At 40.6% G+C, this 21,172-nt stretch overlaps 1 protein-coding gene across 1 annotated transcript in view; it reads right to left on the reverse strand.

Moving 5' to 3' along the window:
• SPTBN5 (spectrin beta, non-erythrocytic 5) overlaps nucleotides 1–21,172 on the reverse strand; it is a 391,859-nt gene that overhangs the window by 344,159 nt on the left and 26,528 nt on the right. Inside the window, exons 9-17 of the mRNA XM_053697828.1 lie at nucleotides 21,009–21,161; nucleotides 20,689–20,819; nucleotides 19,881–20,132; nucleotides 16,749–17,036; nucleotides 13,032–13,272; nucleotides 11,625–11,764; nucleotides 11,325–11,424; nucleotides 10,986–11,156; nucleotides 10,740–10,904 (exon numbers count right to left, since the gene is read on the reverse strand). Coding sequence (XP_053553803.1) covers nucleotides 10,740–10,904; nucleotides 10,986–11,156; nucleotides 11,325–11,424; nucleotides 11,625–11,764; nucleotides 13,032–13,272; nucleotides 16,749–17,036; nucleotides 19,881–20,132; nucleotides 20,689–20,819; nucleotides 21,009–21,161 — 1,641 coding nt within the window. The remainder of the gene's footprint in view (nucleotides 1–10,739; nucleotides 10,905–10,985; nucleotides 11,157–11,324; nucleotides 11,425–11,624; nucleotides 11,765–13,031; nucleotides 13,273–16,748; nucleotides 17,037–19,880; nucleotides 20,133–20,688; nucleotides 20,820–21,008; nucleotides 21,162–21,172) is intronic.

The following is a 21,172-nucleotide window of genomic DNA, read 5'->3' on the forward strand; positions in this document are numbered from 1 at the left end:
CATTTGTAACTAAGATCCACTGCTGTTCCCACAGAAGCTGAGGAGTATAGGAAAACTTCAGTGTGAGGAACGGTTTCTTGCTATACAGCAATGAGGTATGTTCAGTCATATTTTCTGCAGAGACTGTGTTAACTCAGAAAGGCTGACAGTGTCCCCATTAGGGGAAGGGTAAGCAGTAATCCTAGTGTTATCAGAGGTTTTTACTAGCTTGCATAAAGGGTTAATTTTTTGTGGGCACTCAGTTTGTTATGTGAATTTGGGACAAACGTTTTTGTGTCTGGGAGTAACGTTTTCAGTTTTATGGGACATATGCTTGAGGGTTCTTTGGGGTTGTTTATAACCCACATGGCTTTCAGGCAGGGTTTGTTAGTTTTGTGTAGGCCCCAGCAACATCGAGTGAGGTGGGCGGGGCCTAGCATTTACAAGCAGCAAGCAATTTCTCCTGAGGTCCTGATAGTCTTCTGAGGGACTAATTGAAGCTTTAAACCCCATATTATTGTTTCCTAAGGGCAGGCAGGGCCACAGCAGAGCTGTGGCAAGGTGCTTTAGGGTTTTTTAACCGGTTTTAGACAATTATCAATCCGGTTTTTTAATTTGGGGGTCTGTTGCTTTTTTTACTTGTGGTGCAATCCTTCTAAAGCATAGTGGGTACACTGTTAAAATTTCGGAATTTTTGAAGCAATTTTAACCTGTTTTGCAGTTTGTGTATGCCTTTTTTTCTCTTAAAGGTACAGTACCGTTTTTGCAAATTGTGTTTTTTTCATTAAATAAAGTGTTTTCCAAGCTTGCTTGCTTCATTACTAGCCTGTTAAACATGTCTGACACTGAGGACACTCATTGTTCAATTTGTTTAGAAGCCATTGTGGAACCCCCTCTAAGAATGTTTCCCAATTGTACTGATATGTCTATAAATTGCAAACAGCATATTTTGACTTATAAGAATTTGGCATTAAATGATTCTCAGACAGAAGGAAATCAGGTTTCGCCATCTAGTTCTCCCCAAGTGTCACAACCAGTTACGCCCGCACAAGTGACGCCAAGTACTTCTAGTGCGTCTAATTCTTTCACCTTGCAAGATATGGCTTCAGTTATGAATACTACCCTCACAGAGGTTTTATCTAAACTTGCAAGGGTTGCAAGGGAAGAGCAGTAGCTCTGGGTTAAGAACAAATGCTGAGCCTTCTGACGCTTTAGTAGCCGTATCCGATATTTCCTCACAATGTTCTGAGGTAGGGATGAGGGATTTGCTGTCTGAGCGAGAGATTTCTGATTCAGGAAAGATGTTCCTTCAGACAGATTCAGATATGACGGCATTTAAATTTAAGAATGAGCACCTCCGTTTATTGCTCAGGGAGGTTTTAGCTACTCTGGATGATTGTGACCCTATTGTCGTTCCAGAGAAATTGTGTAAGATGGACAAATATTTAGAGGTTCCTGTTTACACAGATGTTTTTCCGGTCCCTAAATGGATTTCGGACATTGTTACTAAGGAGTGGGATAGACCAGGTATTCCGTTCGATCCCCCTCCTGTTTTTAAGAAAATGTTCCCCATTTCTGACACCATAAAGGACTCATGGCAGACGGTCCCTAAGGTGGAGGGAGCTATTTCTACTCTGGCTAAGCGTACAACTATACCTATTGAAGACAGTTGTGCTTTCATTGATCCTATGGATAAAAAGTTAGAGGGTCTCCTAAAGAAAATTTTTGTTTATCAGGGTTTTCTTCTTCAACCTATAGCGCGCATTGTTCCGGTAACCACTGCAGCTGCTTTTTGGTTTGAGGCTCTAGAAGAGGCTCTACAGATGGAGACCCCACTAGATGATATTTTGGACAGAATTAAGGCCCTTAAGTTGGCTAATTCTTTTATTACAGACTCCGCTTTTCATTTTGCTAAGTTAGCGGCAAAGAATTCAGGTTTTGCCATTTTAGCGCGAAGAGCGTTATGGCTTAAGTCCTGGTCAGCTGATGTGTCATCTAAATCTAAACTTTTGTCCATCCCTTTCAAAGGTAAGACCCTATTCGGGCCTGCACTGAAAGAGATCATTTCAGACATTCCTGGAGGAAAGGGTCATACCCTCCCTCAGGATAAGTCAAATAAGTCAAGGACCAAACAAAATAATTTTCGTTCCTTTCGAAACTTCAAGAGTGGTCCCAATTCCTCTTCCCCTGCTGCAAAGCAAGAGGGGAACTTTGCTTAACCCAAGCCAACCTGGAGACCTAATCAGGCTTGGAACAAGGGTAAACAGGCCAAAAAGCCTGCTGCTGCCACTAAGTCAGCATGAAGGGGTAGCCCCCGATCCGGGACCGGATCTAGTAGGGGGCAGACTCTCTCTCTTTGCTCAGGCCTGGGCAAGAGACATTCAGGATTCCTGGGCAGTAGAAATTGTAACCCAGGGATACCTTCTAGATTTCAAGGATTCCCCTCCAAGGGGGAGGTTCCATCTTTCTCAATTGTCTGTAAACCCGACAAAAAGAGAGGCGTTCTTACGCTGTGTAGAAGACCTTTTTACCATGGGAGTGATCTGCCCAGTCCCAAAAGCAGAGCAGGGACAGGGGTTCTACTCCAATCTGTTTGTGGTTCCCAAGATAGAGGGAACTTTCAGACCAATTCTAGATCTCAAGATCCTAAACCAATTCCTAAGAGTCCCATCCTTCAAGATGGAGACCATTCGGACTATCTTAACATTGATCCAGGAGGGTCAATATATGACTACCGTGGACTTAAAGGATGCATATCTACACATTCCTATCCACAAAGATCATCACTAGTTCCTCAGGTTCGCCTTTCTGGACAAGCATTATAGTTCCGTTTGCTCGCTTGCATCTCAGACCACTGCAACTATGCATGCTCAATCAGTGGAATGGGGATTATGCGATTTATCTCCTCAGATAAATCTGGATCAAGAGATCAGAGACTCTCTTCTTTGGTGGTTGTCACAGGATCATCTGTCCCAGGGAATGTGTTTCCGCAGGCCAGATTGGGTTATAGTGACGACAGACGACAGCCTTCTGGGCTGGGGTGCAGTCTGGAATTCCCTGAAAGCTCAGGGTTTGTGGACTCGGGAGGAGGCCCTTCTACCGATAAATATTCTGGAATTAAGAGCGATATTCAATGCTCTCCAGGCATGGCCTCAGCTGGCTTCGGCCGGATTCATCAGGTTTCAGTCGGACAACATCACGACTGTGGCTTATATCAATCATCAGGGCGAAACAAAGAGTTCCTTGGCGATGACAGAAGTCTCAAGGATAATTCGATGGGCAGAGGATCACTCTTGCCATCTGTCAGCAATCTATATCCCAGGAGTAGAGAACTGGGAGGCGGATTTTCTAAGTCGTCAGACTTTTCATCCGGGGGAGTGGGAACTCCATCCGGAGGTGTTTGCTCACCTGGTTCGGCTATGGGGCACACCAGAATTGGATCTGATGGCGTCTCGTCAGAACGCCAAACTTCCTCGTTACGGATCCAGGTCAAGGGATCCTCAGGCAGTACTGATAGATGCTCTAGCAGTACCCTGGTCGTTCAACCTGGCTTATGTGTTTCCACCTTTTCCTCTCCTTCCTCGTTTGATTGCCAGAATCAAACAGGAGAGAGCTTCGGTGATCTTGATAGCTCCTGCGTGGCCACGCAGGACTTGGTATGCAGACCTGGTGGACATGTCATCTCTGGGACTCTGCCACTGAGACGGGACCTTCTCATTCAAGGTCCATTCCAGCATCCAAATCTAATTTATCTGCAACTGACTGCGTGGAGATTGAACGCTTGATTTTATCAAAGCGGGGTTTCTTTGAGTCGGTCATAGATACCTTGATTCAGGCTCGAAAGCCTGTTTAACAGGAAAATCTATCATAAGATATGGCGTAAATATATTTTTTGGTGCGAATGCAAAGGCTACTCCTGGAGTAAAATCAGGATTCCTAGGATTTTGTCTTTTCTCCAAGAGGGATTGGAGAAAGGATTGTCAGCTAGTTCCCTAAAAGGACAGATATCTGCTCTGTCTATTCTGTTGCACAAGCGTCTGGCAGATGTCCCAGACATTCTGCCTTTTTGTCAGGCTTTAGCTAGAATTAAGCCTGTGTTTAAATCTGTTGCTCCGCCATGGAGTTTAAATTTAGTTCTGAGAGTTCTTCAGGGGGTTCCGTTTGAACCCATGCATTCCATTGATATCTTTTTATCTTTTATCTTGGAAAGTTTTATTCCTAGTTGCTATTTCTTCAGCTCAAAGAGTTTCTGAACTATCTGCATTACAATGTGACTCACCTTATCTTGTGTTCAATGCTGATAAGGTGGTTTTGCGTACCAGGCCTGGGTTCCTACCTAAGGTTGTTACTGACAGGAATATCAATCAGGAGATTGTTGTTCCTTCTCTGTGTCCTAATCCTTCTTGTAAGAAGGAACGTCTGTTGCACAACTTGGACGTGGTTCGTGCTTTGAAATTCTATTTACAGGCAACCAAAGATTTTCGTCAAACATCTTCTTTGTTTGTTGTCTATTCTGGAAAGCGTAGGGGTCATAAGGCTACGGCGACTTCTCTTTCCTTTTGGCTGAAAAGCATCATCTGTTTGTCTTATGAGACTGCTGGACAGCAGCCTCCTGAAAGGATTACAGCTCATTCTACTAGAGCGGTAGCTTCCACATGGGCTTTTAAAAATGATGCTTCTGTTGAACAGATTTGTAAGGCTGCGACTTGGTCTTTGCTCCATACCTTTTCAAAATTTTACAAATTTGATACTTTTGCTTCTTCGGAGGGTATTTTTGGGAGAACGGTTTTGCAAGCAGTGGTGCCTTCCGTTTAGGTTCCTGTCTTGTCCCTCCCTTCATCCGTGTCCTAAAGCTTTGGTATTGGTATCCCACAAGTAAGGATGAATCCGTGGACTCAGTACATCATGCAAAAGAAAACAAAATTTATGCTTACCTGATAAATTTCTTTCTTTTGCGATGTACCGAGTCCACGGCCCGCCCTGTCTATCAAGACAGATAGTATTTTTTATTGAAAACTTCAGTCACCTCTGCACCTTATAGTTTCTCCTTTTCTTCCTTGGCCTTCGGTCGAATGACTGGGGGATGGAGTTAAGGGGGGAGCTATATAGACAGCTCTGCTGTGGTGTTCTCTTTTCTACTTCCTGTTAGGAAGGACAATATCCCACAAGTAAGGATGAATCCGTGGACTCAGTACATCGCAAAAGAAAGAAATTTATCAGGTAAGCATAAATTTTGTTTTTCCACAAGTATTTAAATGACAAGCAGCTAGTGTATATGATGACTTCTCTAGTGCTTGCTAACTGCCAGTGTAGCTTCCAATGAGCCTTAGTGGCCGCTTTATGAAAGTGCGAGCAGACATAATACGATGTAGCGTATAATGTCCGACGCACATCGATAAATGCCGACAGCATACACTGTTGGCATTTATCATTGCACAAGCAGTTCTTGTGCTAAATCTTAAATAACTTCTCGGGCGTGAACACATTGTTATCTATATGGCCCACATAAACTAGCAGTCTCCTGTTGTGAAAAGCAAATACAAAAGCATGTTATTAAGAGGCTGTCTAAAGAGCCTTTGAAACAGGCAGAAATTTAGAGTTTTAAATGTTATAAAGTATATTAATATAACAATGTTGGTTGTGCAAAGCTGGGGAATGGGTAGTAAAGGCGTTATCTATCTTTTTAAACAATAACTATTTTAATGTAGACTGTCACTTTAAATGTAACATTTAATAAAAAAATTCAAACAATTAGATTCGAATGATGAAATATTCAAATTTGAAAAATGTGAATCTATATATTTGTAATAGTATTTCTAATGCTCTCTTTAAATGTAATATTCAAATTATGCAATATTCGAAATAGAAACACTCAAATTGATATATCTGTATCCATTATGTATCAATTCTCTTGCTATCTTTATTTGAAAAAGAAGGCATCTAAGCTAAGGAGCCAGCAAATTTTTGGTTTAGCACGCTGGACAGCAAGAACAACTCAGGTTGTGAACTAAAAATAGACTGGCTTCTACACTTACATTCTTGCTTTTCAAATAAAGATACCAAGAGAATGAAGAAAAATGATAACAGGAGTAAATTAGAAAGTTGCCTAAAAGTGCATGCTCTATCTGAATCATGAAAGAAAAAATTTGGGTTCAGTGTCCCTTTAAATCGAATGTAACATTTGAAATTTCAAATGTGGATATTCAATTTAATTATGAACATTCGAAAACAAAAGTAACATTTGATTACTGAATTTTAATGGATTTTCATTCCTATCAACATTCGAACGTCCAAAACAAATGTCCACATGACTATTCTTTCTACCAAATGAATTACACTTTCAGCGCATTCGTCCATCCCTAGTTGTCACCGCAGCTGCTGTATGTTTTACAGCCACATGAGTTTTGATGTCATGGGCTAAGATGACATCATCATATCTATATTGGATTTGAATTGGCTGTGTGCTGTGGCAGCACTTACAAACATACATAGTTGTCATATTGTTATTTCTTTTTTAAGACACGATGAGTCCACGGATCATCTTAATTACTAATGGGATATTCACCTCCTGGTCAGCAGGAGGAGGCAAAGAGCACCACAGCAGAGCTGTTAAATAGCTCCTCCCTTCCCTCCCACTCCAGTCATTCTCTTTGCCTACGTTAGTGATAGGAAGAGGTAAAGGGAGGTGTTAGCTTAGATTCTTCAATCAAGAGTTTGTTATTTTTAAAGTAGTGCCAGAGTGTGCTACTTTGTTCTAGGGTGTAGCCGTAGTCCATATCAGTCTCTACAGGAGAGCTTTGGTGGCTTTAAAGCAATGGGAACTTGTGGGACATAATTCTCATTGCGCCTCCCATACTCTGCTGCCCTAACTCTGAAAACCTGAGGGATTTTGCTCAGAAATTTCGTTTATTTCAGGTCCATGGGAGGGAGAGGACCTCTTAAACCTGGAAACTGCCTTGCTGCCAGGCAGATAATGAGGTAAGTGCTAACTTCTTTTCTGGGGGAGAGGATGTCAGAGAAAGTTTGGGCACTTTGTTAATTTTTCATCTAACCTCATTACACTGGGTCTCAGATTCTCCTAGCTTTAGTAGGGGACATTAAGGCAGTTAGGTCGCAGACACTGGCATATGTGTGATGTGGGCTCTTAGGCGGACTTACAATGGCATCCAGCTGTGTACTTTACTACAGTCACTAGTGCGACGGCATATTGGTTTGATGCGTTGTCTGATGCTATTAAATCAGAAAATCTCCTGGATAAAATCCAGGATAGGATAAAGGCTTTCAAATTGGCTAATTCTTTTATTTCAAATTCTTCTCTTCAAGTTATCAAAATGGGAGCATAGATTTCAGGTTTCTCTGTTCCATCTCACAGAGCCTTTTGGTTAGAGCCTTGTTCTACGGATGTATGCTCTACGTCTAAGCTTTTAACGATTCATTACAAGGGGAAGACCTTGTTAGAACCTGGCTTGATGGAAATAATCTCCTTTGAAATTTTAAAGAATTAAAAAAAAAAATAAGCATCCAAATAGTCTGCTGTTGAATCAAAGACAGCATGAAGACATGCCCCCGATCCGGGATTGGATCTTGTAAGGGGCAGACTTTCGGTCCAGGCTTGGGTTTGAGATGTTCAGAATTCCTGGGCAATAGAAAATAGTGTTCCAGGGATTCACATTGGACAGGTTTCTTCTTTCAAGATTATCTGCAGATCACAAAAGGAAAGGTGTTCTTACACTGCATAAGAGATATCTCAGACCTGGGAATGATTGGTCCAGTTCCAATACAGGTACTGGGTCTGTTTTTTTTTTATACCAATCGGTTTGTGGTTTCCAAAAAAGAGGGAACCTTCAGACCACTTTTTAGATCTCAAGAGTCTAAACAGATTTTCTTAGTTTACCGTCCTTCAAGATGGCAACTATTCGGTCCATTCTTCCCTTGATCCAAGAGGGTCAATTTATGACAACTGTAGGATTTTAAGGACGCGTTCCTTCCTGTGCCATTCACAAGTTGGACAAACGCTTCCAGTTCGTGGCTCTTCTTTTCGGTCTTGCCTCAGCTCTCAGAGTTTTCACGAAGGCTCTGGGAGCACTGTTGGCGGTGCTTCGGTTACGGGGCATTGCAGTAGCGTCCTATCTGGACGACATTCTAGTCTAGGTGCCATCCTAACAGCTAGCAAGATTTCACACGGATTTGGTGTTTTCCTTCCCGTGGTCTTTCGGGTGGAAAGTAAATTTGGAAAAGAGTTCCTTAGTCCCATGCACAAGGGTAACTTTCTTGGGAACCATTATAGATTCCATATCAGTTAAGATTTTTCTGATGGAAGGTCAGGAAATCAGAGATTATCGACACTTGTTTAGTCATTTAGCCCACTCCTCGGCCTTCAGTGGCTCAGTGCATGGAGGTAATCGGGCTGATGGTGGTGGCAATGGACATCATCCCGTTCGCTCGGTTCCATCTCAGACCTCTGCAGTTAAGCATGTTCAGGCAATGGATCGGAGATTATACAGATTTGTCTCCTTGAATACTACTGGAGCAGGAGACAAGGGATTCTCTTCAATGGTGGTTGTCTCTGGATTATCTTTCCCAGGGAACCTGCTTTCGCAGACCATCTTGGATATTTGTGTCAACAGACACCAGCTTTCTAGGGTGGGGAGCAGTCTGGGACTCCCTAAGGGCTCAGGGGGTTTGGACTCTGCCAGAGTCTTATCTTCCTATAAACATTCTGGAGCTGAGAACGATCTACCATGTTCTTCTGGCCTGGCCTCTCTTAGCCTCGGTCCAGTTTATCAGGTTCCAGTCGATCAAAATGATGTCAGTGGCTTACATCAATCATCAGGGAGGAACGAGGAGTTCCTTAGCGATGACAGAGGTATCCAAAATAATTCAGTGGGCCAAGGCCCATTCTTGCTGCCTGTTGGTGAGCTACATCCCAGGGGTGGAACATTTGGGAGGCGGATTTCCTGCGCAGGCAGTCCTCTCATCCAGGGGAGTGGAAACTCCATCCGGAAGTGTTCTCCAGTTTTTTCCTCTGTTTGCTTTTCTTCTTTGGGCTATTGCTCGAATCCATCTCTGCCATCTTGGAGGCTTCCGTTGAGGAAGGACCTTCTAATTCATGGGTCCCTCCTTCACCCAAATCTGGTTTATCTGAAACTGTCTGCCTGGAGATTGAACACTTATTATCCAAGCAGGGTTTTTCTGACTCGGTCATTGTGACCATGATTCATGCTTGAAAACCTGTTATTAGTCAAATTTATCATACGATATGGCGTAAATATATCTATTGGTGTGAATCCATGGACTACTCATGGAGTAGATAAAATTCCTAGAATTCTGTCTTTTCTCCAAGAGGGTTGGAGGAAGATTTATTGTCAAGTTCCCTAAAGGGTAAAAACCCCGTCTTTCTCTTTCTTGTTACACAAACGTCTGGTAAATGTCCCAGATGTACAATCATTTTGTCAGGCCTTGGTCAGAATCAGGCCTGTGTTCATACAGTTACTCCTCCATGCAGTCTGATTTTAGTTTTCAGAGTTCTTCAAGGGGCTCCGTTTGAGCCTATTCTTTCCTTTAGATATTGAGTTGGTTTCTTGGAAAGTTTTTTTCTTGTTGCTATTTCTTCTGCTCGGAGAGTGTCAGTGCTCTCGGCATTTCAGTATGAGTCTCCTTATTCTACTTCCATTCAGATAAGGTAGTTTTACGTTCTAGCTTAGGATTTCTTCCTAAGGTTGTTTCTGATCGGAACATTAATCAGGAGATTGTTGTTCTTTTCTTGTGTCCTAATCCTTTTTCTCAGAAGGAAAGACTTCTGTTCAATTTGGTCGTGGTCCGTGCTTTAAGGTTTTTCCTGCAGGCGACTAAGGACTGTCGTCAGTCTTCTTGTTTGTGGTTTTCTCAGGAAAACGCAAGGGACAAAAGCTATGGCTACTTCTTTTTCTTTTTGGCTGAAGAGTATTTTCCGTTTTGCATATGAGACTGCTGGACAGCAGTCTCCAGAGAGAGTTACAGCTCATTCCATGAGGGCTTTTGCTTCCTCATGGGCGTCCACAAATGTAGCTTCTGTGGAACAGATTTGCAAGGCTGCAACTTGGTCCTCTCTTCACACTTTTTTAAAGTTTGACACTTTGCCTCGGCTGAGGCCGCTTTTGGGAGAAAGGTTCTTCAAGCAGTGGTGCCTTCAGTTTAGGTTCCCTGTTTTGTCCCTCCCGTATCATCTGTGTACTCTAGCTTGGGTATTGAATCCCATTAGTAATTAAGATGATCCGTGGACTCATCGTGTCTTAAAAAAGAAAAGAAAATTTATGCTTACCTGATAAATGTATTTTTTTTTTTACACGATGAGTCCACGGCCCGCCCTGTTATTTTAGACAGGTTGTGGATTATTGTAAACTTCAGACACCTCTGCACCTTGGCTTTTCCTTTCTCTTCCTAAGTTCTGTCGAATGACTGTAGTGGGAGGGAAGGGAGGAGCTATTTAACAGCTCTGCTGTGGTGCTCTTTGCCTCCTCCTGCTGACCAGGAGGTGAATATCCCATTAGTAATTAAGATGTTCCGTGGACTCATTGTGTCAAAAAAGAAATAAATTTATCAGGTAAGCATAAATTTTCTTTTTTAGGGATAGTTAAACTTCAGGTTTATTAAATCACTTAAGTAAAGACAAAGAAAATCATGAGAACTGTACATTATTAGGGTTACTTGGGCTTAGATTTGTAAATGATTTTGGATGTTATACTTTTTTCAATATCAAGTATTTGGTGAATTAAACCAACCTGAAGAAGCTCCATGAGTTGCTCTTCCTGTCCAGCCTGCCGTAGTTTGGCTCCTCTTTCTGACATCTTATTATTTAAATTTTCCCATTTCCTGGTTAATTCTATCATCTTTGACTGAACGGCGTCTTTGGCAAAATGGTTTTCTTTCACCATCTGTTTTCCCACCTATCAGAATGACAATGTTTATTAGAAACTCCTAGTCTTGGTGTATAATATTTAAGTTTTGTTGAGCAATATAGGACAAACCTTTATAAAGTCATCAAAGCGCACTTGATTTGCCTCCATCTCTTTTTCTGCAGCTTCGTGCCATTTCAGTTTTCGAAGGATATTTGTAAGATCTCTATAAGACTCATCTTGAGCAATCTTATACTTTTCCTCCATCCACACTAATAGTTCAGTGGCATCTCGGTTAAATTCCTAAACAGACGGTAGATATGACAGGTTCAGAAGTACTAGGAAATAAATCTACATACAAAATAAAACTTGAAGTTCTTCCTTACGCCTTTGTTTCCTTCACAACATCTAGAAAGGAAAATGTATTACATTGTTTTAAATCTAAAAAAACAAAACTATTATGATATTTACCTGAAGTCTCAATGAATCTAAGAGGCGTTGTTGTCTATCGTCAGATTTACGGTTTACATTCTCCAACCTCTTCTGTGTGTCAGACACTCTTTGCTTTATCCTATAAAGAGAACTTACAATAACAGCATCCCCAAAGGAATAGTTGTAGAATTAATTGATCATGCTATTCCAAGATCATATTAAAAATATCTGAAATGTGACTGTAAATATGTTGTGGTTACAGTTAAAATGCATCTAGGTAACTTAGTAAAAATCACACATTTAAAATAAAATCAGCGCTGTTCAGGCTGAAGTTCTTACGTGTTACTAGCGAAGTGGCCATTCTGCACTAGTGATTCCTCGCGGTCTTTCAGACTATCCACACGACTCCTCAGAGCAGCTAGAAGTTTCACAAACTGGTTATGCCTGTTCAGGAGACTTTGAACGGTATCCAAATCATCCTGCCCACAGAAATATATGGCATTACAAACTGATATAAATATATATATATATATATATATATATGTCTAATTTTAGCTCAATATTCTCTGTATTTTACTGTATTCTTCAACACCAACAACTTTTGTCTCTTACAACTTTTGTACTCAATTTTCCTGTGCTCTGCTTGGAGCTAGCTGAACATATTTTACACTATTGGTTACATACAACTCTTTGCTTAAGCCCTGTAAAAGGATAAAACACATTGTTCAAGTAAGCTTTAGAACAACAATCCACTGCTTGAAGCTACCTCAATACATCATGTGAGCCAATGATAACAGACAAATGTGTGTAGAAACCAATCACCAGCTATCTACAATTAGTTCTCTTGATATCCTTTGTTGGAAAGGAATAAGCAGATATCCTTCACTAAGTAAAATTGAAAATAGAAGTGAATTTAAAGGGCCTTAAAATTGTGTACCCTACTTGAATCATGAGAGTTTAAAGGGATAGAAAAGCCAAAACTGAAATACGCAGGTTTGCATTTCAATTATTAACAAAAAGTTTTTTTGCAATATACTTTCATTAGCCAGAATGGTTCTAGTAAAATGTATTACTGTTTTTCAGTGACATAGAGGGCCAATAGGGCTGTGGTGTATATTGTGCCTGTGAATACTTAGGGGTCCATTTATCAAGCTCCGAATGGAGCTTGTGGGCCCGTGTTTCTGTCAAGTCTTCAGACTCGCCAGAAACACCAGTTATGAAGCAGCGGTCTAAAGAGTATGATCGGGTTGATTGACACCCCCCTGCTGGCGGCCCCTTGGCTGCGAGTCTGCAGGGGGCGGCGTTGCACCAGCAGCACTGGTGCAATGCTGAATACGGAGAGCGTATTGCTCTCTGCATTCAGCGAGGTCTTGCGGACCTGATCCGAACTGTCGGATCAGGTCCGCAAGACCTTTGATAAATAGGCCCCTTAATGTGTTGCACACTCCCTTACAGCATATGTGTGTATGCTGCTAAAAATTGTTTACTAGAAGCATTTTTGCTAATGGAAGTAAATTGCAAAAATGTTTCTATTTAAAATTGAAATGCACCCAAGCACATTTTAATTTTGACCTTTCTATCCCTTTAAATTTTACATTCCTAAGCCTTTAAAATTTAAAAGAGGGACATTGAAAGGGCGTAACAATGAAATATTTTGACCAAAATGCTGCTGATAAACTTGCAATACCCTTACAGTTGATCTAAATGACAATTAGATTACTATGCAAGAAGAATGTACAATCTCACCCCAAGGTTGTCCACACGCAAGAATGCTTCATGGCTAGACAAAGCTGCATTAATACTGTCCGCTTCTCTCTGGAACCTCTGTAGCTCCAAGCCCTGCTCCAGTTTGTTTTTCCTTTCAACCCACAAGTCGCTAAGCACATTGTACTCCTGGGTGAGGTTCAGCAGAGCTTCACGGACATCTGGGGTCTGACTTGATTCTTGACGCAAAGCAGCTTGTCCCATCTGTTGGAGCTCAATGATTCTGTTTGCAAATAGGAAACAATCCAATAAATGAGAACACAGTTATCTAGAGAAGCACTGATGTGTATTTTAGGTAGTAATTCAATTTCTTATATATCCAGACTACAAAAATACAAATAAACTAAACAGAAAGAATACCCGGCCCCTTGTAAGATACCTGCTGCTTTATTCAGGAATTGTACTGAAATCTCTCTACATATGTATGCGTATGGCTGTATGATATGAAATATATATATATATATATATATATATATATATATATATATATATATTTATATATATTATTATATATTATATATATTAGATGAAAAATTATGGTTGAAATTTTGAATAGCAATTTTACTAAAATATTTTTTAAACACACATTTTGCACTTAAAAATGCATTTAAATGTTCAAAACAGCAGCTTGTTCCCTTTGCAGTTTGCATTGCAGACTGAATAGGCCAGAGAAAAGAGCTGCACCAGTCCGCCACCTTCCATGTCTGTGCACAGCTCAGGACTGGAGCAACAAACCACTAAAATGGCGGTGATATCGTAACGTGTTGTGACACTGATATGACGCTTTCTGGCCCGCACCCCCCTGGAGAATTGATCAGTGCTTCTGCTGGACTGGAGCGTTTGTGTGATGGATGTGACATGTTAAGGAAGTCCTTTCTGACGATCGGGTTGATTGACACCCCCCCTGCTAGCGGCCGATTGGCCGCAAATCTGCAGGGGGCGGCGTTGCACCAGCAGTTTACAAGAGCTGCAATGTTGAATGCGAAGAGCGTATTTCTCTCCGCATTCAGCGATGTATGTCGGATATGATCCGCAATGTCGGATCATGTCCGACAGGCCTTTCAGAAATAGTGTATAGTATATGGCAGGTGTGGCAAACAGTTTTGATAACATGCTTTGATTGGCAATATATTCTCCTCTAACAGTGACAGCACTTTATGATCCGTGCCACCTTGGGAAATGTATTTTGCTGCTTCTGCCATAGGATAATCTACATAGCTCTTTAGCTGAAATGTGCTTTCTCTGGGGTAATTAACACACTGATGACTGCTTTACTGCTCTTCAGCAGTGTTTCTCAATTCCAGTCTGCAGGGGGCCCTAACAGGCTATATTTAAAAGGACAGTCTACTCCAGAATTGTTATTGTTTAAAAAGATAGATAATCCTTCTATTACCCATTCCTAAATTTTGAATAACCAACACTGTTATATTAATACTCTTTTTACCTTGTTTCTAAGCCTCTGCAGACTGACCCCTTATCTTAGTTCTTTTGACAGACATGGACTTTAGCCAATCAGTGCTGACTCAAGAGTGAGCACAATGTTATGTATATGACACACATGAATTAGAAGTGTTTAACTGTCAAAATGCACTTCGATCAGAGGCAGTTCAATGGCTTAGAAATTAGCATATGAGTCTACCTAGATTTAGCTTTCTATAAAGAATACCAAGAGAGCAAAGCAAAGTAACTTGGAAAGTTGTTTAAAATTGCATGCCCTATTGAAATCATGAAAGTTTAATTTTGCCTAGACTGTCTGATTAAAGGATTTCCCTACCTGAGTACAGGTGAGACAGTTATAATAAATTAACTAATAAAAAAGCCTTAAAAGGGAAATACTTCACATCTGGTTTGTGGACAGGAATTGAGAAACACTGGTCTATAGAAAAGAAAAGTTCATTATATAAAACAAATCTTACTTTACAGGAGTTAAACAAAACATCTTTCAAAATACTCTGTAGAACTAACAACACCTCAAAAAGTTTTCTATTAAATCATTTGGCACAGATATCTTTATAGTTTTAGATGCATATCTGTAAAGCTCTCGTGTTTTAGTTCATTTGGAGAATGCATTATGTATAGCCGCCATCTTTACCTTGTAAGATATTAGCCACTGCTGGATACCTGACAGCGCCTTAAATTTGTCATTTTTGTTTTCCTTTAAAAAAATATGAAATTAAAGCTGCTTAAATGTATAATTAAACTAATATATATTTTGGTTGTGCCCTTCCTACTAATGTGCATTAGCAGATACTTCCTACTAACGCACTAATCAGCCAATGAGCTTTAGAGGATTAGTGGACAGTACATTACTGAAGTAGCTCTATTAGTTTCAATTAGAATTTTAAAAAAGCTTTAACTTCACATTGATTCATGCAAAAAAAAAGAAAAAAAAAAGTGTTTAGACACTGATCTTTATATGTATACATTTTTTGAGTAGTGTTCATTTAAGAATACAAAGAACTACTACATAGCTGATCTTTTGCCGTAATTCACTCAGCGTCCATTTGGCTGAACCACTTTCTTTGCTGGAACTCAGTACAGTTTGTGCACGGCTGCATTACGGACTTTACTGCTTCCATGGTGGCTCCTATATACAATAACAATAGCCCCAGCATCTACCTGATTAGCGTACTAATGAAACTAGGAAATAGGAACACACATAATCGCAAGTATCAAGACAGCCTCATTTAAAATATGTTTGAGCTTGGAAATACTTGGCATACCTGCTGGGGTTAACATGTATTAACTGCATATATTAATGTATATGTGATGCATTTAAGCAGCTAGAAAACATATAATGTCTGCAAGAGGAAACTTACTATTGCTGCTTGCAGTCTTGCAGATATTTGGGGAGCTGCACTGTATGAGAGACATGTGCGCCTAAGTGATAATTAGGTGGTTCAGGAGAGGACTAACACGGTGTAGTATACATGTACATATCTTAACGAGCCATACATTTTCTACTTCTGGACTATATATGTATATATGTTCCCTATGTTTATGGAACTGTGGATAACATCATAATATTGGTCCAGATATCCGGATACATATCTTCTCTGTGTGGATAACAAAGTTCTCTATATAAGAAAAGTTGATTCCATATATGTTTCATCATGCACAGCGTACATTATTTATGACACAGCAAAGAGACAGTTCCTTTTCACTCTTGGGATTACAAATGAACACAACCTAATACGTTTTTTTATATCAGTCTACAATTGAGACTTACCTAGTATTCTATTATTGATTGTAAAGAGGTGAATTTCTCCCTGGGGACGCCTAGGGAAATGTATTAGATATTTTTGTGCTTCTTCTGAATGTGTGTTATGAATGATAGCTTGGGTTTTACATATTTTGATACATTCTACATAATAAATGTGCATTGTAATCTACACCTTCTTTTATTCACACCGTCTAAGCAAACATGGCTGCCCAGCGGGGAAATCATCTGATGCACTGCTTTAGTTATTTCATTTTTCAATGGTGAACAGGATTGGCTTACATTTCTGCATGGATGTATATATCTGCTGTGAATAAAGAGGGTTGACATGAGGAATATAAAGTACCTGTTGCTATAGACACCAATTGTATGAATCTATCTCTTGATATGATCACGCTCCATTACCTGTGATCTTGACATTATAGTCATTTGCTTCGTCCATATAAAAACCACTTCCCTAAATGACCATTGATTCTGACCTGTCTCTCTGCCCAATGATCTCTTTCAACAGGTACTGGTGTTCTCGGAGAAGCTGCTCAGCAGATGTTACGTCGATGCCCATTTCCTCACTCATCAGCTTGTCTTTAATTTCCTGCACCCACAGAAGCTGCCTCCGACTGTTCTGCAGGAAATTCTTCTGATCTTTGGCCACATTCAGTTTGTCCCTTTTCTCCTGAGCCTGCTGCTTCAGTTGTACAAGAAGTCTCTCCATTTCCTCCACTTGCTTCCTGATAGCCCGGCTCTCTTCAGGATTTGTGTGTCTGAGGCTGAAAGTGCAAACAGTAAAATTAGTCACCCAGAAACTTTGTGACATTAAAGTCAAAATTAAACTTTCATGATTCAGAAAAAACTTGCAATTTGCTTCTATTATCAAATTGTGCACAGTCTTTTAGTATGCACAATTTATGCGGCACCAGCTCCTACTGAGCATGTGCAAGAGTTCACAGCTTATGTGTATACAAGTCTTTGATTGGCTGACAGCTGTCACATGATACAGGGGGCCAGAAAATTGTAGTAAATTTTGAAGTTTGTCATAAAAAAATTCTACTGCTCCTTTTAAGTGCTATTGTATGGTGTTTTCATTATGCACTTGATTATTATGCAATTCTACTGGTCCTTTCATTCATTAAGGTGCATACAATCTACACGGCAATCAGTAAACAATCCTATATTATAAAAGACAAGTGTTTGTCTGAAGCCGTCATGCGCAGTACAGACAAACACTTGGCCTTAGACAGCTGATCGCACGCGCACCCACCCGACCTCGCACGCGCACCCCTGCAGGTGAAAACAGCAGCGCGAGGACCGGGCAAGTGAAAGAGCACAGCTGATCGCACGCGCACCCCTGCAGATGAATCCAGCAGCCGGTCAGTGAAGGCGGAGAGAGAGAGAGAGAGAGAGAGAGAGAGAGAGAGAGGGGGAGAGAGAGGGGGAGAGAGAGAGAGAGAGAGGGAGGGAGGGAGAAAGAGAGAGGGGGGGGGAGGGAGGGAGAGAGAGAGAGGGAGAGAGAGAGGGAGAGAGAGAGAGAGAGAGAGAGAGAGAGAGGGAGAGAGAGGGGGAGAGAGAGAGAGAGAGAGAGGGAGGGAGGGAGGGAGGGAGGGAGGGAGGGAGGGAGAGAGAGAGAGAGAGAGAGAGAGAGAGAGAGAGAGAGAGAGAGAGAGAGAGAGAGGGAGGGAGGGAGGGAGGGAGAGAGAGAGAGGGAGGGAGGGAGGGAGAGAGAGAGAGAGAGAGAGAGAGAGAGAGAGAGAGAGAGAGAGGGAGGGAGGGAGGGAGGGAGGGAGGGAGGGAGAGAGAGAGAGAGAGAGAGAGAGAGAGAGAGAGAGAGAGAGTATGAATAACAACACGGCCCGTGTGAACGGGCTTTAGGACTAGTAATTAATATACAGCATCTTAATCAGCGATGCATAGCTGTAATTTAAAAGAATGTGCAAAAAGAAAATGTGTTATTGCACTGGTTTTCAAACCTATCCTCAGGCCTCCCCAACAGTCCACATTTTCAGGATTACCTTGAGAGTCGGTAAAAAAACTAATCCGCTGATTATTTCACCTGTGCTACGGTTCAGATAGCCTCAAAATGTGTCCTGCTAGGGAGGCCTAAGTATTGGTTTGAAAACAAGTGCTCTATTGTTTGCATAGAACTGTGTGCTTAATCCCTGCAAGGACCACATCTGGTGAGACAATGGGGCCCATTTATCAAGCTCTGAATCCGAGCAGGCGGACAGGAATCGCCACAATAGAACCCGATCAAGTACGATCGGGTTGATTGACACCCCCGATTGGCTGTGAGTCTGCAGGGGGCGGCGTTGCACCAGCAGCTCTTGTGAGCTTCAGGTGCAATGCTGAATACGGAGAGCGTATTGCTCTCTGCATTTAGCGATGTCTGTCGGACCTGATCCGCACTGTCGGATCAGGTCCGACAGACATTTGATAAATGGGCCCCATAGTGTATAGCCACCATTTACCAGCTAGCACCCAGTAGTGCATTGCACCTTCTGTGCCTACCTAGGTATGCTTTTCAACAAAGGATAAGCTTAACAAGAGAATGAAGTACATTTGAAAATAGAAGTACATTTTAAAAATATTTTAAATTGGCAAGTTCTGTCAGATCCAAGTTTATTTCTTACTTTTACTGTATATACCTTTAATCCTACATCTTTTGTTTTTTATAATTTGCTGCATTTTGCCCATGTGTGCTAGCAATTTGTGTTTGCTGGTTATTTTACCAGCCTTTTACTATATAATGTGACAAAAAATAAACATAAATGAAAATGCACCTTTGTGTGAAATATGTCTAATGAGTACTTAAAGGGATATGAAACCCAAATTTTTCTTTCTTTCGTGATTTAGAGAGAGCCTGCAATTCTAAACAACTTTCCAATTTACTTCTATTAACATATGTTTTGTTCTCTTGGCATCGTTTGTTGAAAAGCATAACTAGTTAAGCTCAGGAGCTTCTGATTGGTGGCTGCACATATATGCCTCATGTTATAGGCTCAACCATGTGTGCACTGATGTTTCTCAACAAAGAATACCAAGAGAATGAAGCAAATTAGATAATAGAAGTAAATTGGAAAGTTGTATAAAACTGTATTCTTTACATGCATCATGAAATAAATCTTTTTGGATTTCATGTCCCTAATTTGTTTTGTTTTCTTGTTATCCTTTGTTGAAAATAATACCTAGATAGGCTCTGTTGCTGCTGATTGGTGGCTGCATATATCTGCCTCATGTTATTGGCGCACTGATGCGTTTAGCTACCTCACAGTAGTGCATTGTTGCTTCTTCAACAGAGGATACCGAGACAATGAAGCAAGTGAGATAATACAACTAATTTGGAAAGTTTTTTAAAATTGTATTCTTTATCTGAATTGTAAAATAACATTTTTGGGATCATTTAACCCTATTAAATTTCTCTACTTACATATCTAGTGTTTTAAATGATTTTTGTATTTTCTTTTGGCTGTTTTGTTTATGGTATGTAATATTCTATAATTATATAATGTATTAGTAGAAAATATATGTGTGATTAATTAAATAGCCGGACATTTTTGAAATACTAGAAACAAACAATATAACTTATGAAGCACTTATTTTCCTTATGCTTTGCTTACGATTCCTCCACACTTTTCAGGTAGGCAATTTTCCTCTCCAGTACATCAATGTCCCGCTCATGTGCGTTCAGTTGACGTTCCTCAGACTCAAGTGTTCCAGGCGCACTGCCAGGTTCAGAACCCTGAAGTTCACGCATCTTCTCCTGTATGAGCGCCTCGGTGTTCTGACAGTGCTGGAGTAAAGTCTTTGCATCTGCTAGTCCTATCAGCTCTGCAGCTTTCTGCTCCTTCAAGACTTCCAGATGATTCCAACTAGACCATGAGAAGGAAAAAATAATTCATAAAGAGGAGCTACAACTTGTTATAATAATAATAATATTTTTCATTAAAAAGTTCCATTATAGTTGAAAATGTCATGCTTTAATTTTAGCACTAGTGCGGCTGCAAGTACAGGTGTTTAACCCTCTCCCAATCGTGCAGCCTGACTGAGCGACTGCATAGCCTCGCTAATGCTAAAATGACACTCTGATGGATGTATTTTTGCACTATAATTAGGCTGACCATATTGCCGCTTTAAAAAGGGACACATATGAAAAATACATATGTCAGGGCTGTTTAAGGAAATTATTTGTATAAGAACCCTGACATATGTATTTTTCATATGTGTTCCTTCTTAAAGCGGCAATATGGTCAGCCTAACTATAATGCTAGATAACATCAAACACCAAAATGAGCAACTACATTTAATAAATATATGGTGCAAACAAATTCAGGACAGCGGATAACTGCAGCAAAACCCAATAGCCACCGAATTCCCTTTAAGATAATCTTTTGTATTAATAAAATATAAAAGCCACCCTTTTCCTACCTCTTACTAATAGATCTCTGGTATTCCTGGATCTCTTTCTTCTTGTCGGGAGCACAAGCCACCAATTCTTCCGCTTTGCTGTTTATCTCATTGAGACGAGCTTTCCCTGCTGCAAGATCTGTTAGAAAGTTCTGCAATAATAACAATTGTATATTGTAAAAGTTTTAAAACAGATTCCAAAATACATCATTTATATGTAAGAGAAGGATAATTAAACAATGGGCAGGGCTGTAACCAGTACACATTTGGTGGTCTACTGCTTTATTGTGCTTTGCTACTTTCTTTGGCAGCCAAGGGGTTAAGTCATATTGTTGGTTTACCTCATATTTTTGCTGCATAGCCTCTACATTATCAGCATTTGGCTGGAATGTCTGAAAAATGAGCTCTTTATCCTCCATCCAAGACTGGAACTCCCCACAGTAGCTGTAAAACTGATACAGACGGATCATCTCTTCCAGTGATTTCTTCCTTTTCTGTAAAGATG

Source organism: Bombina bombina, chromosome 1 (genome assembly GCF_027579735.1).
Source record: "Bombina bombina isolate aBomBom1 chromosome 1, aBomBom1.pri, whole genome shotgun sequence".
In the NCBI taxonomy this organism is placed as follows: Eukaryota; Metazoa; Chordata; class Amphibia; order Anura; family Bombinatoridae; genus Bombina; species Bombina bombina.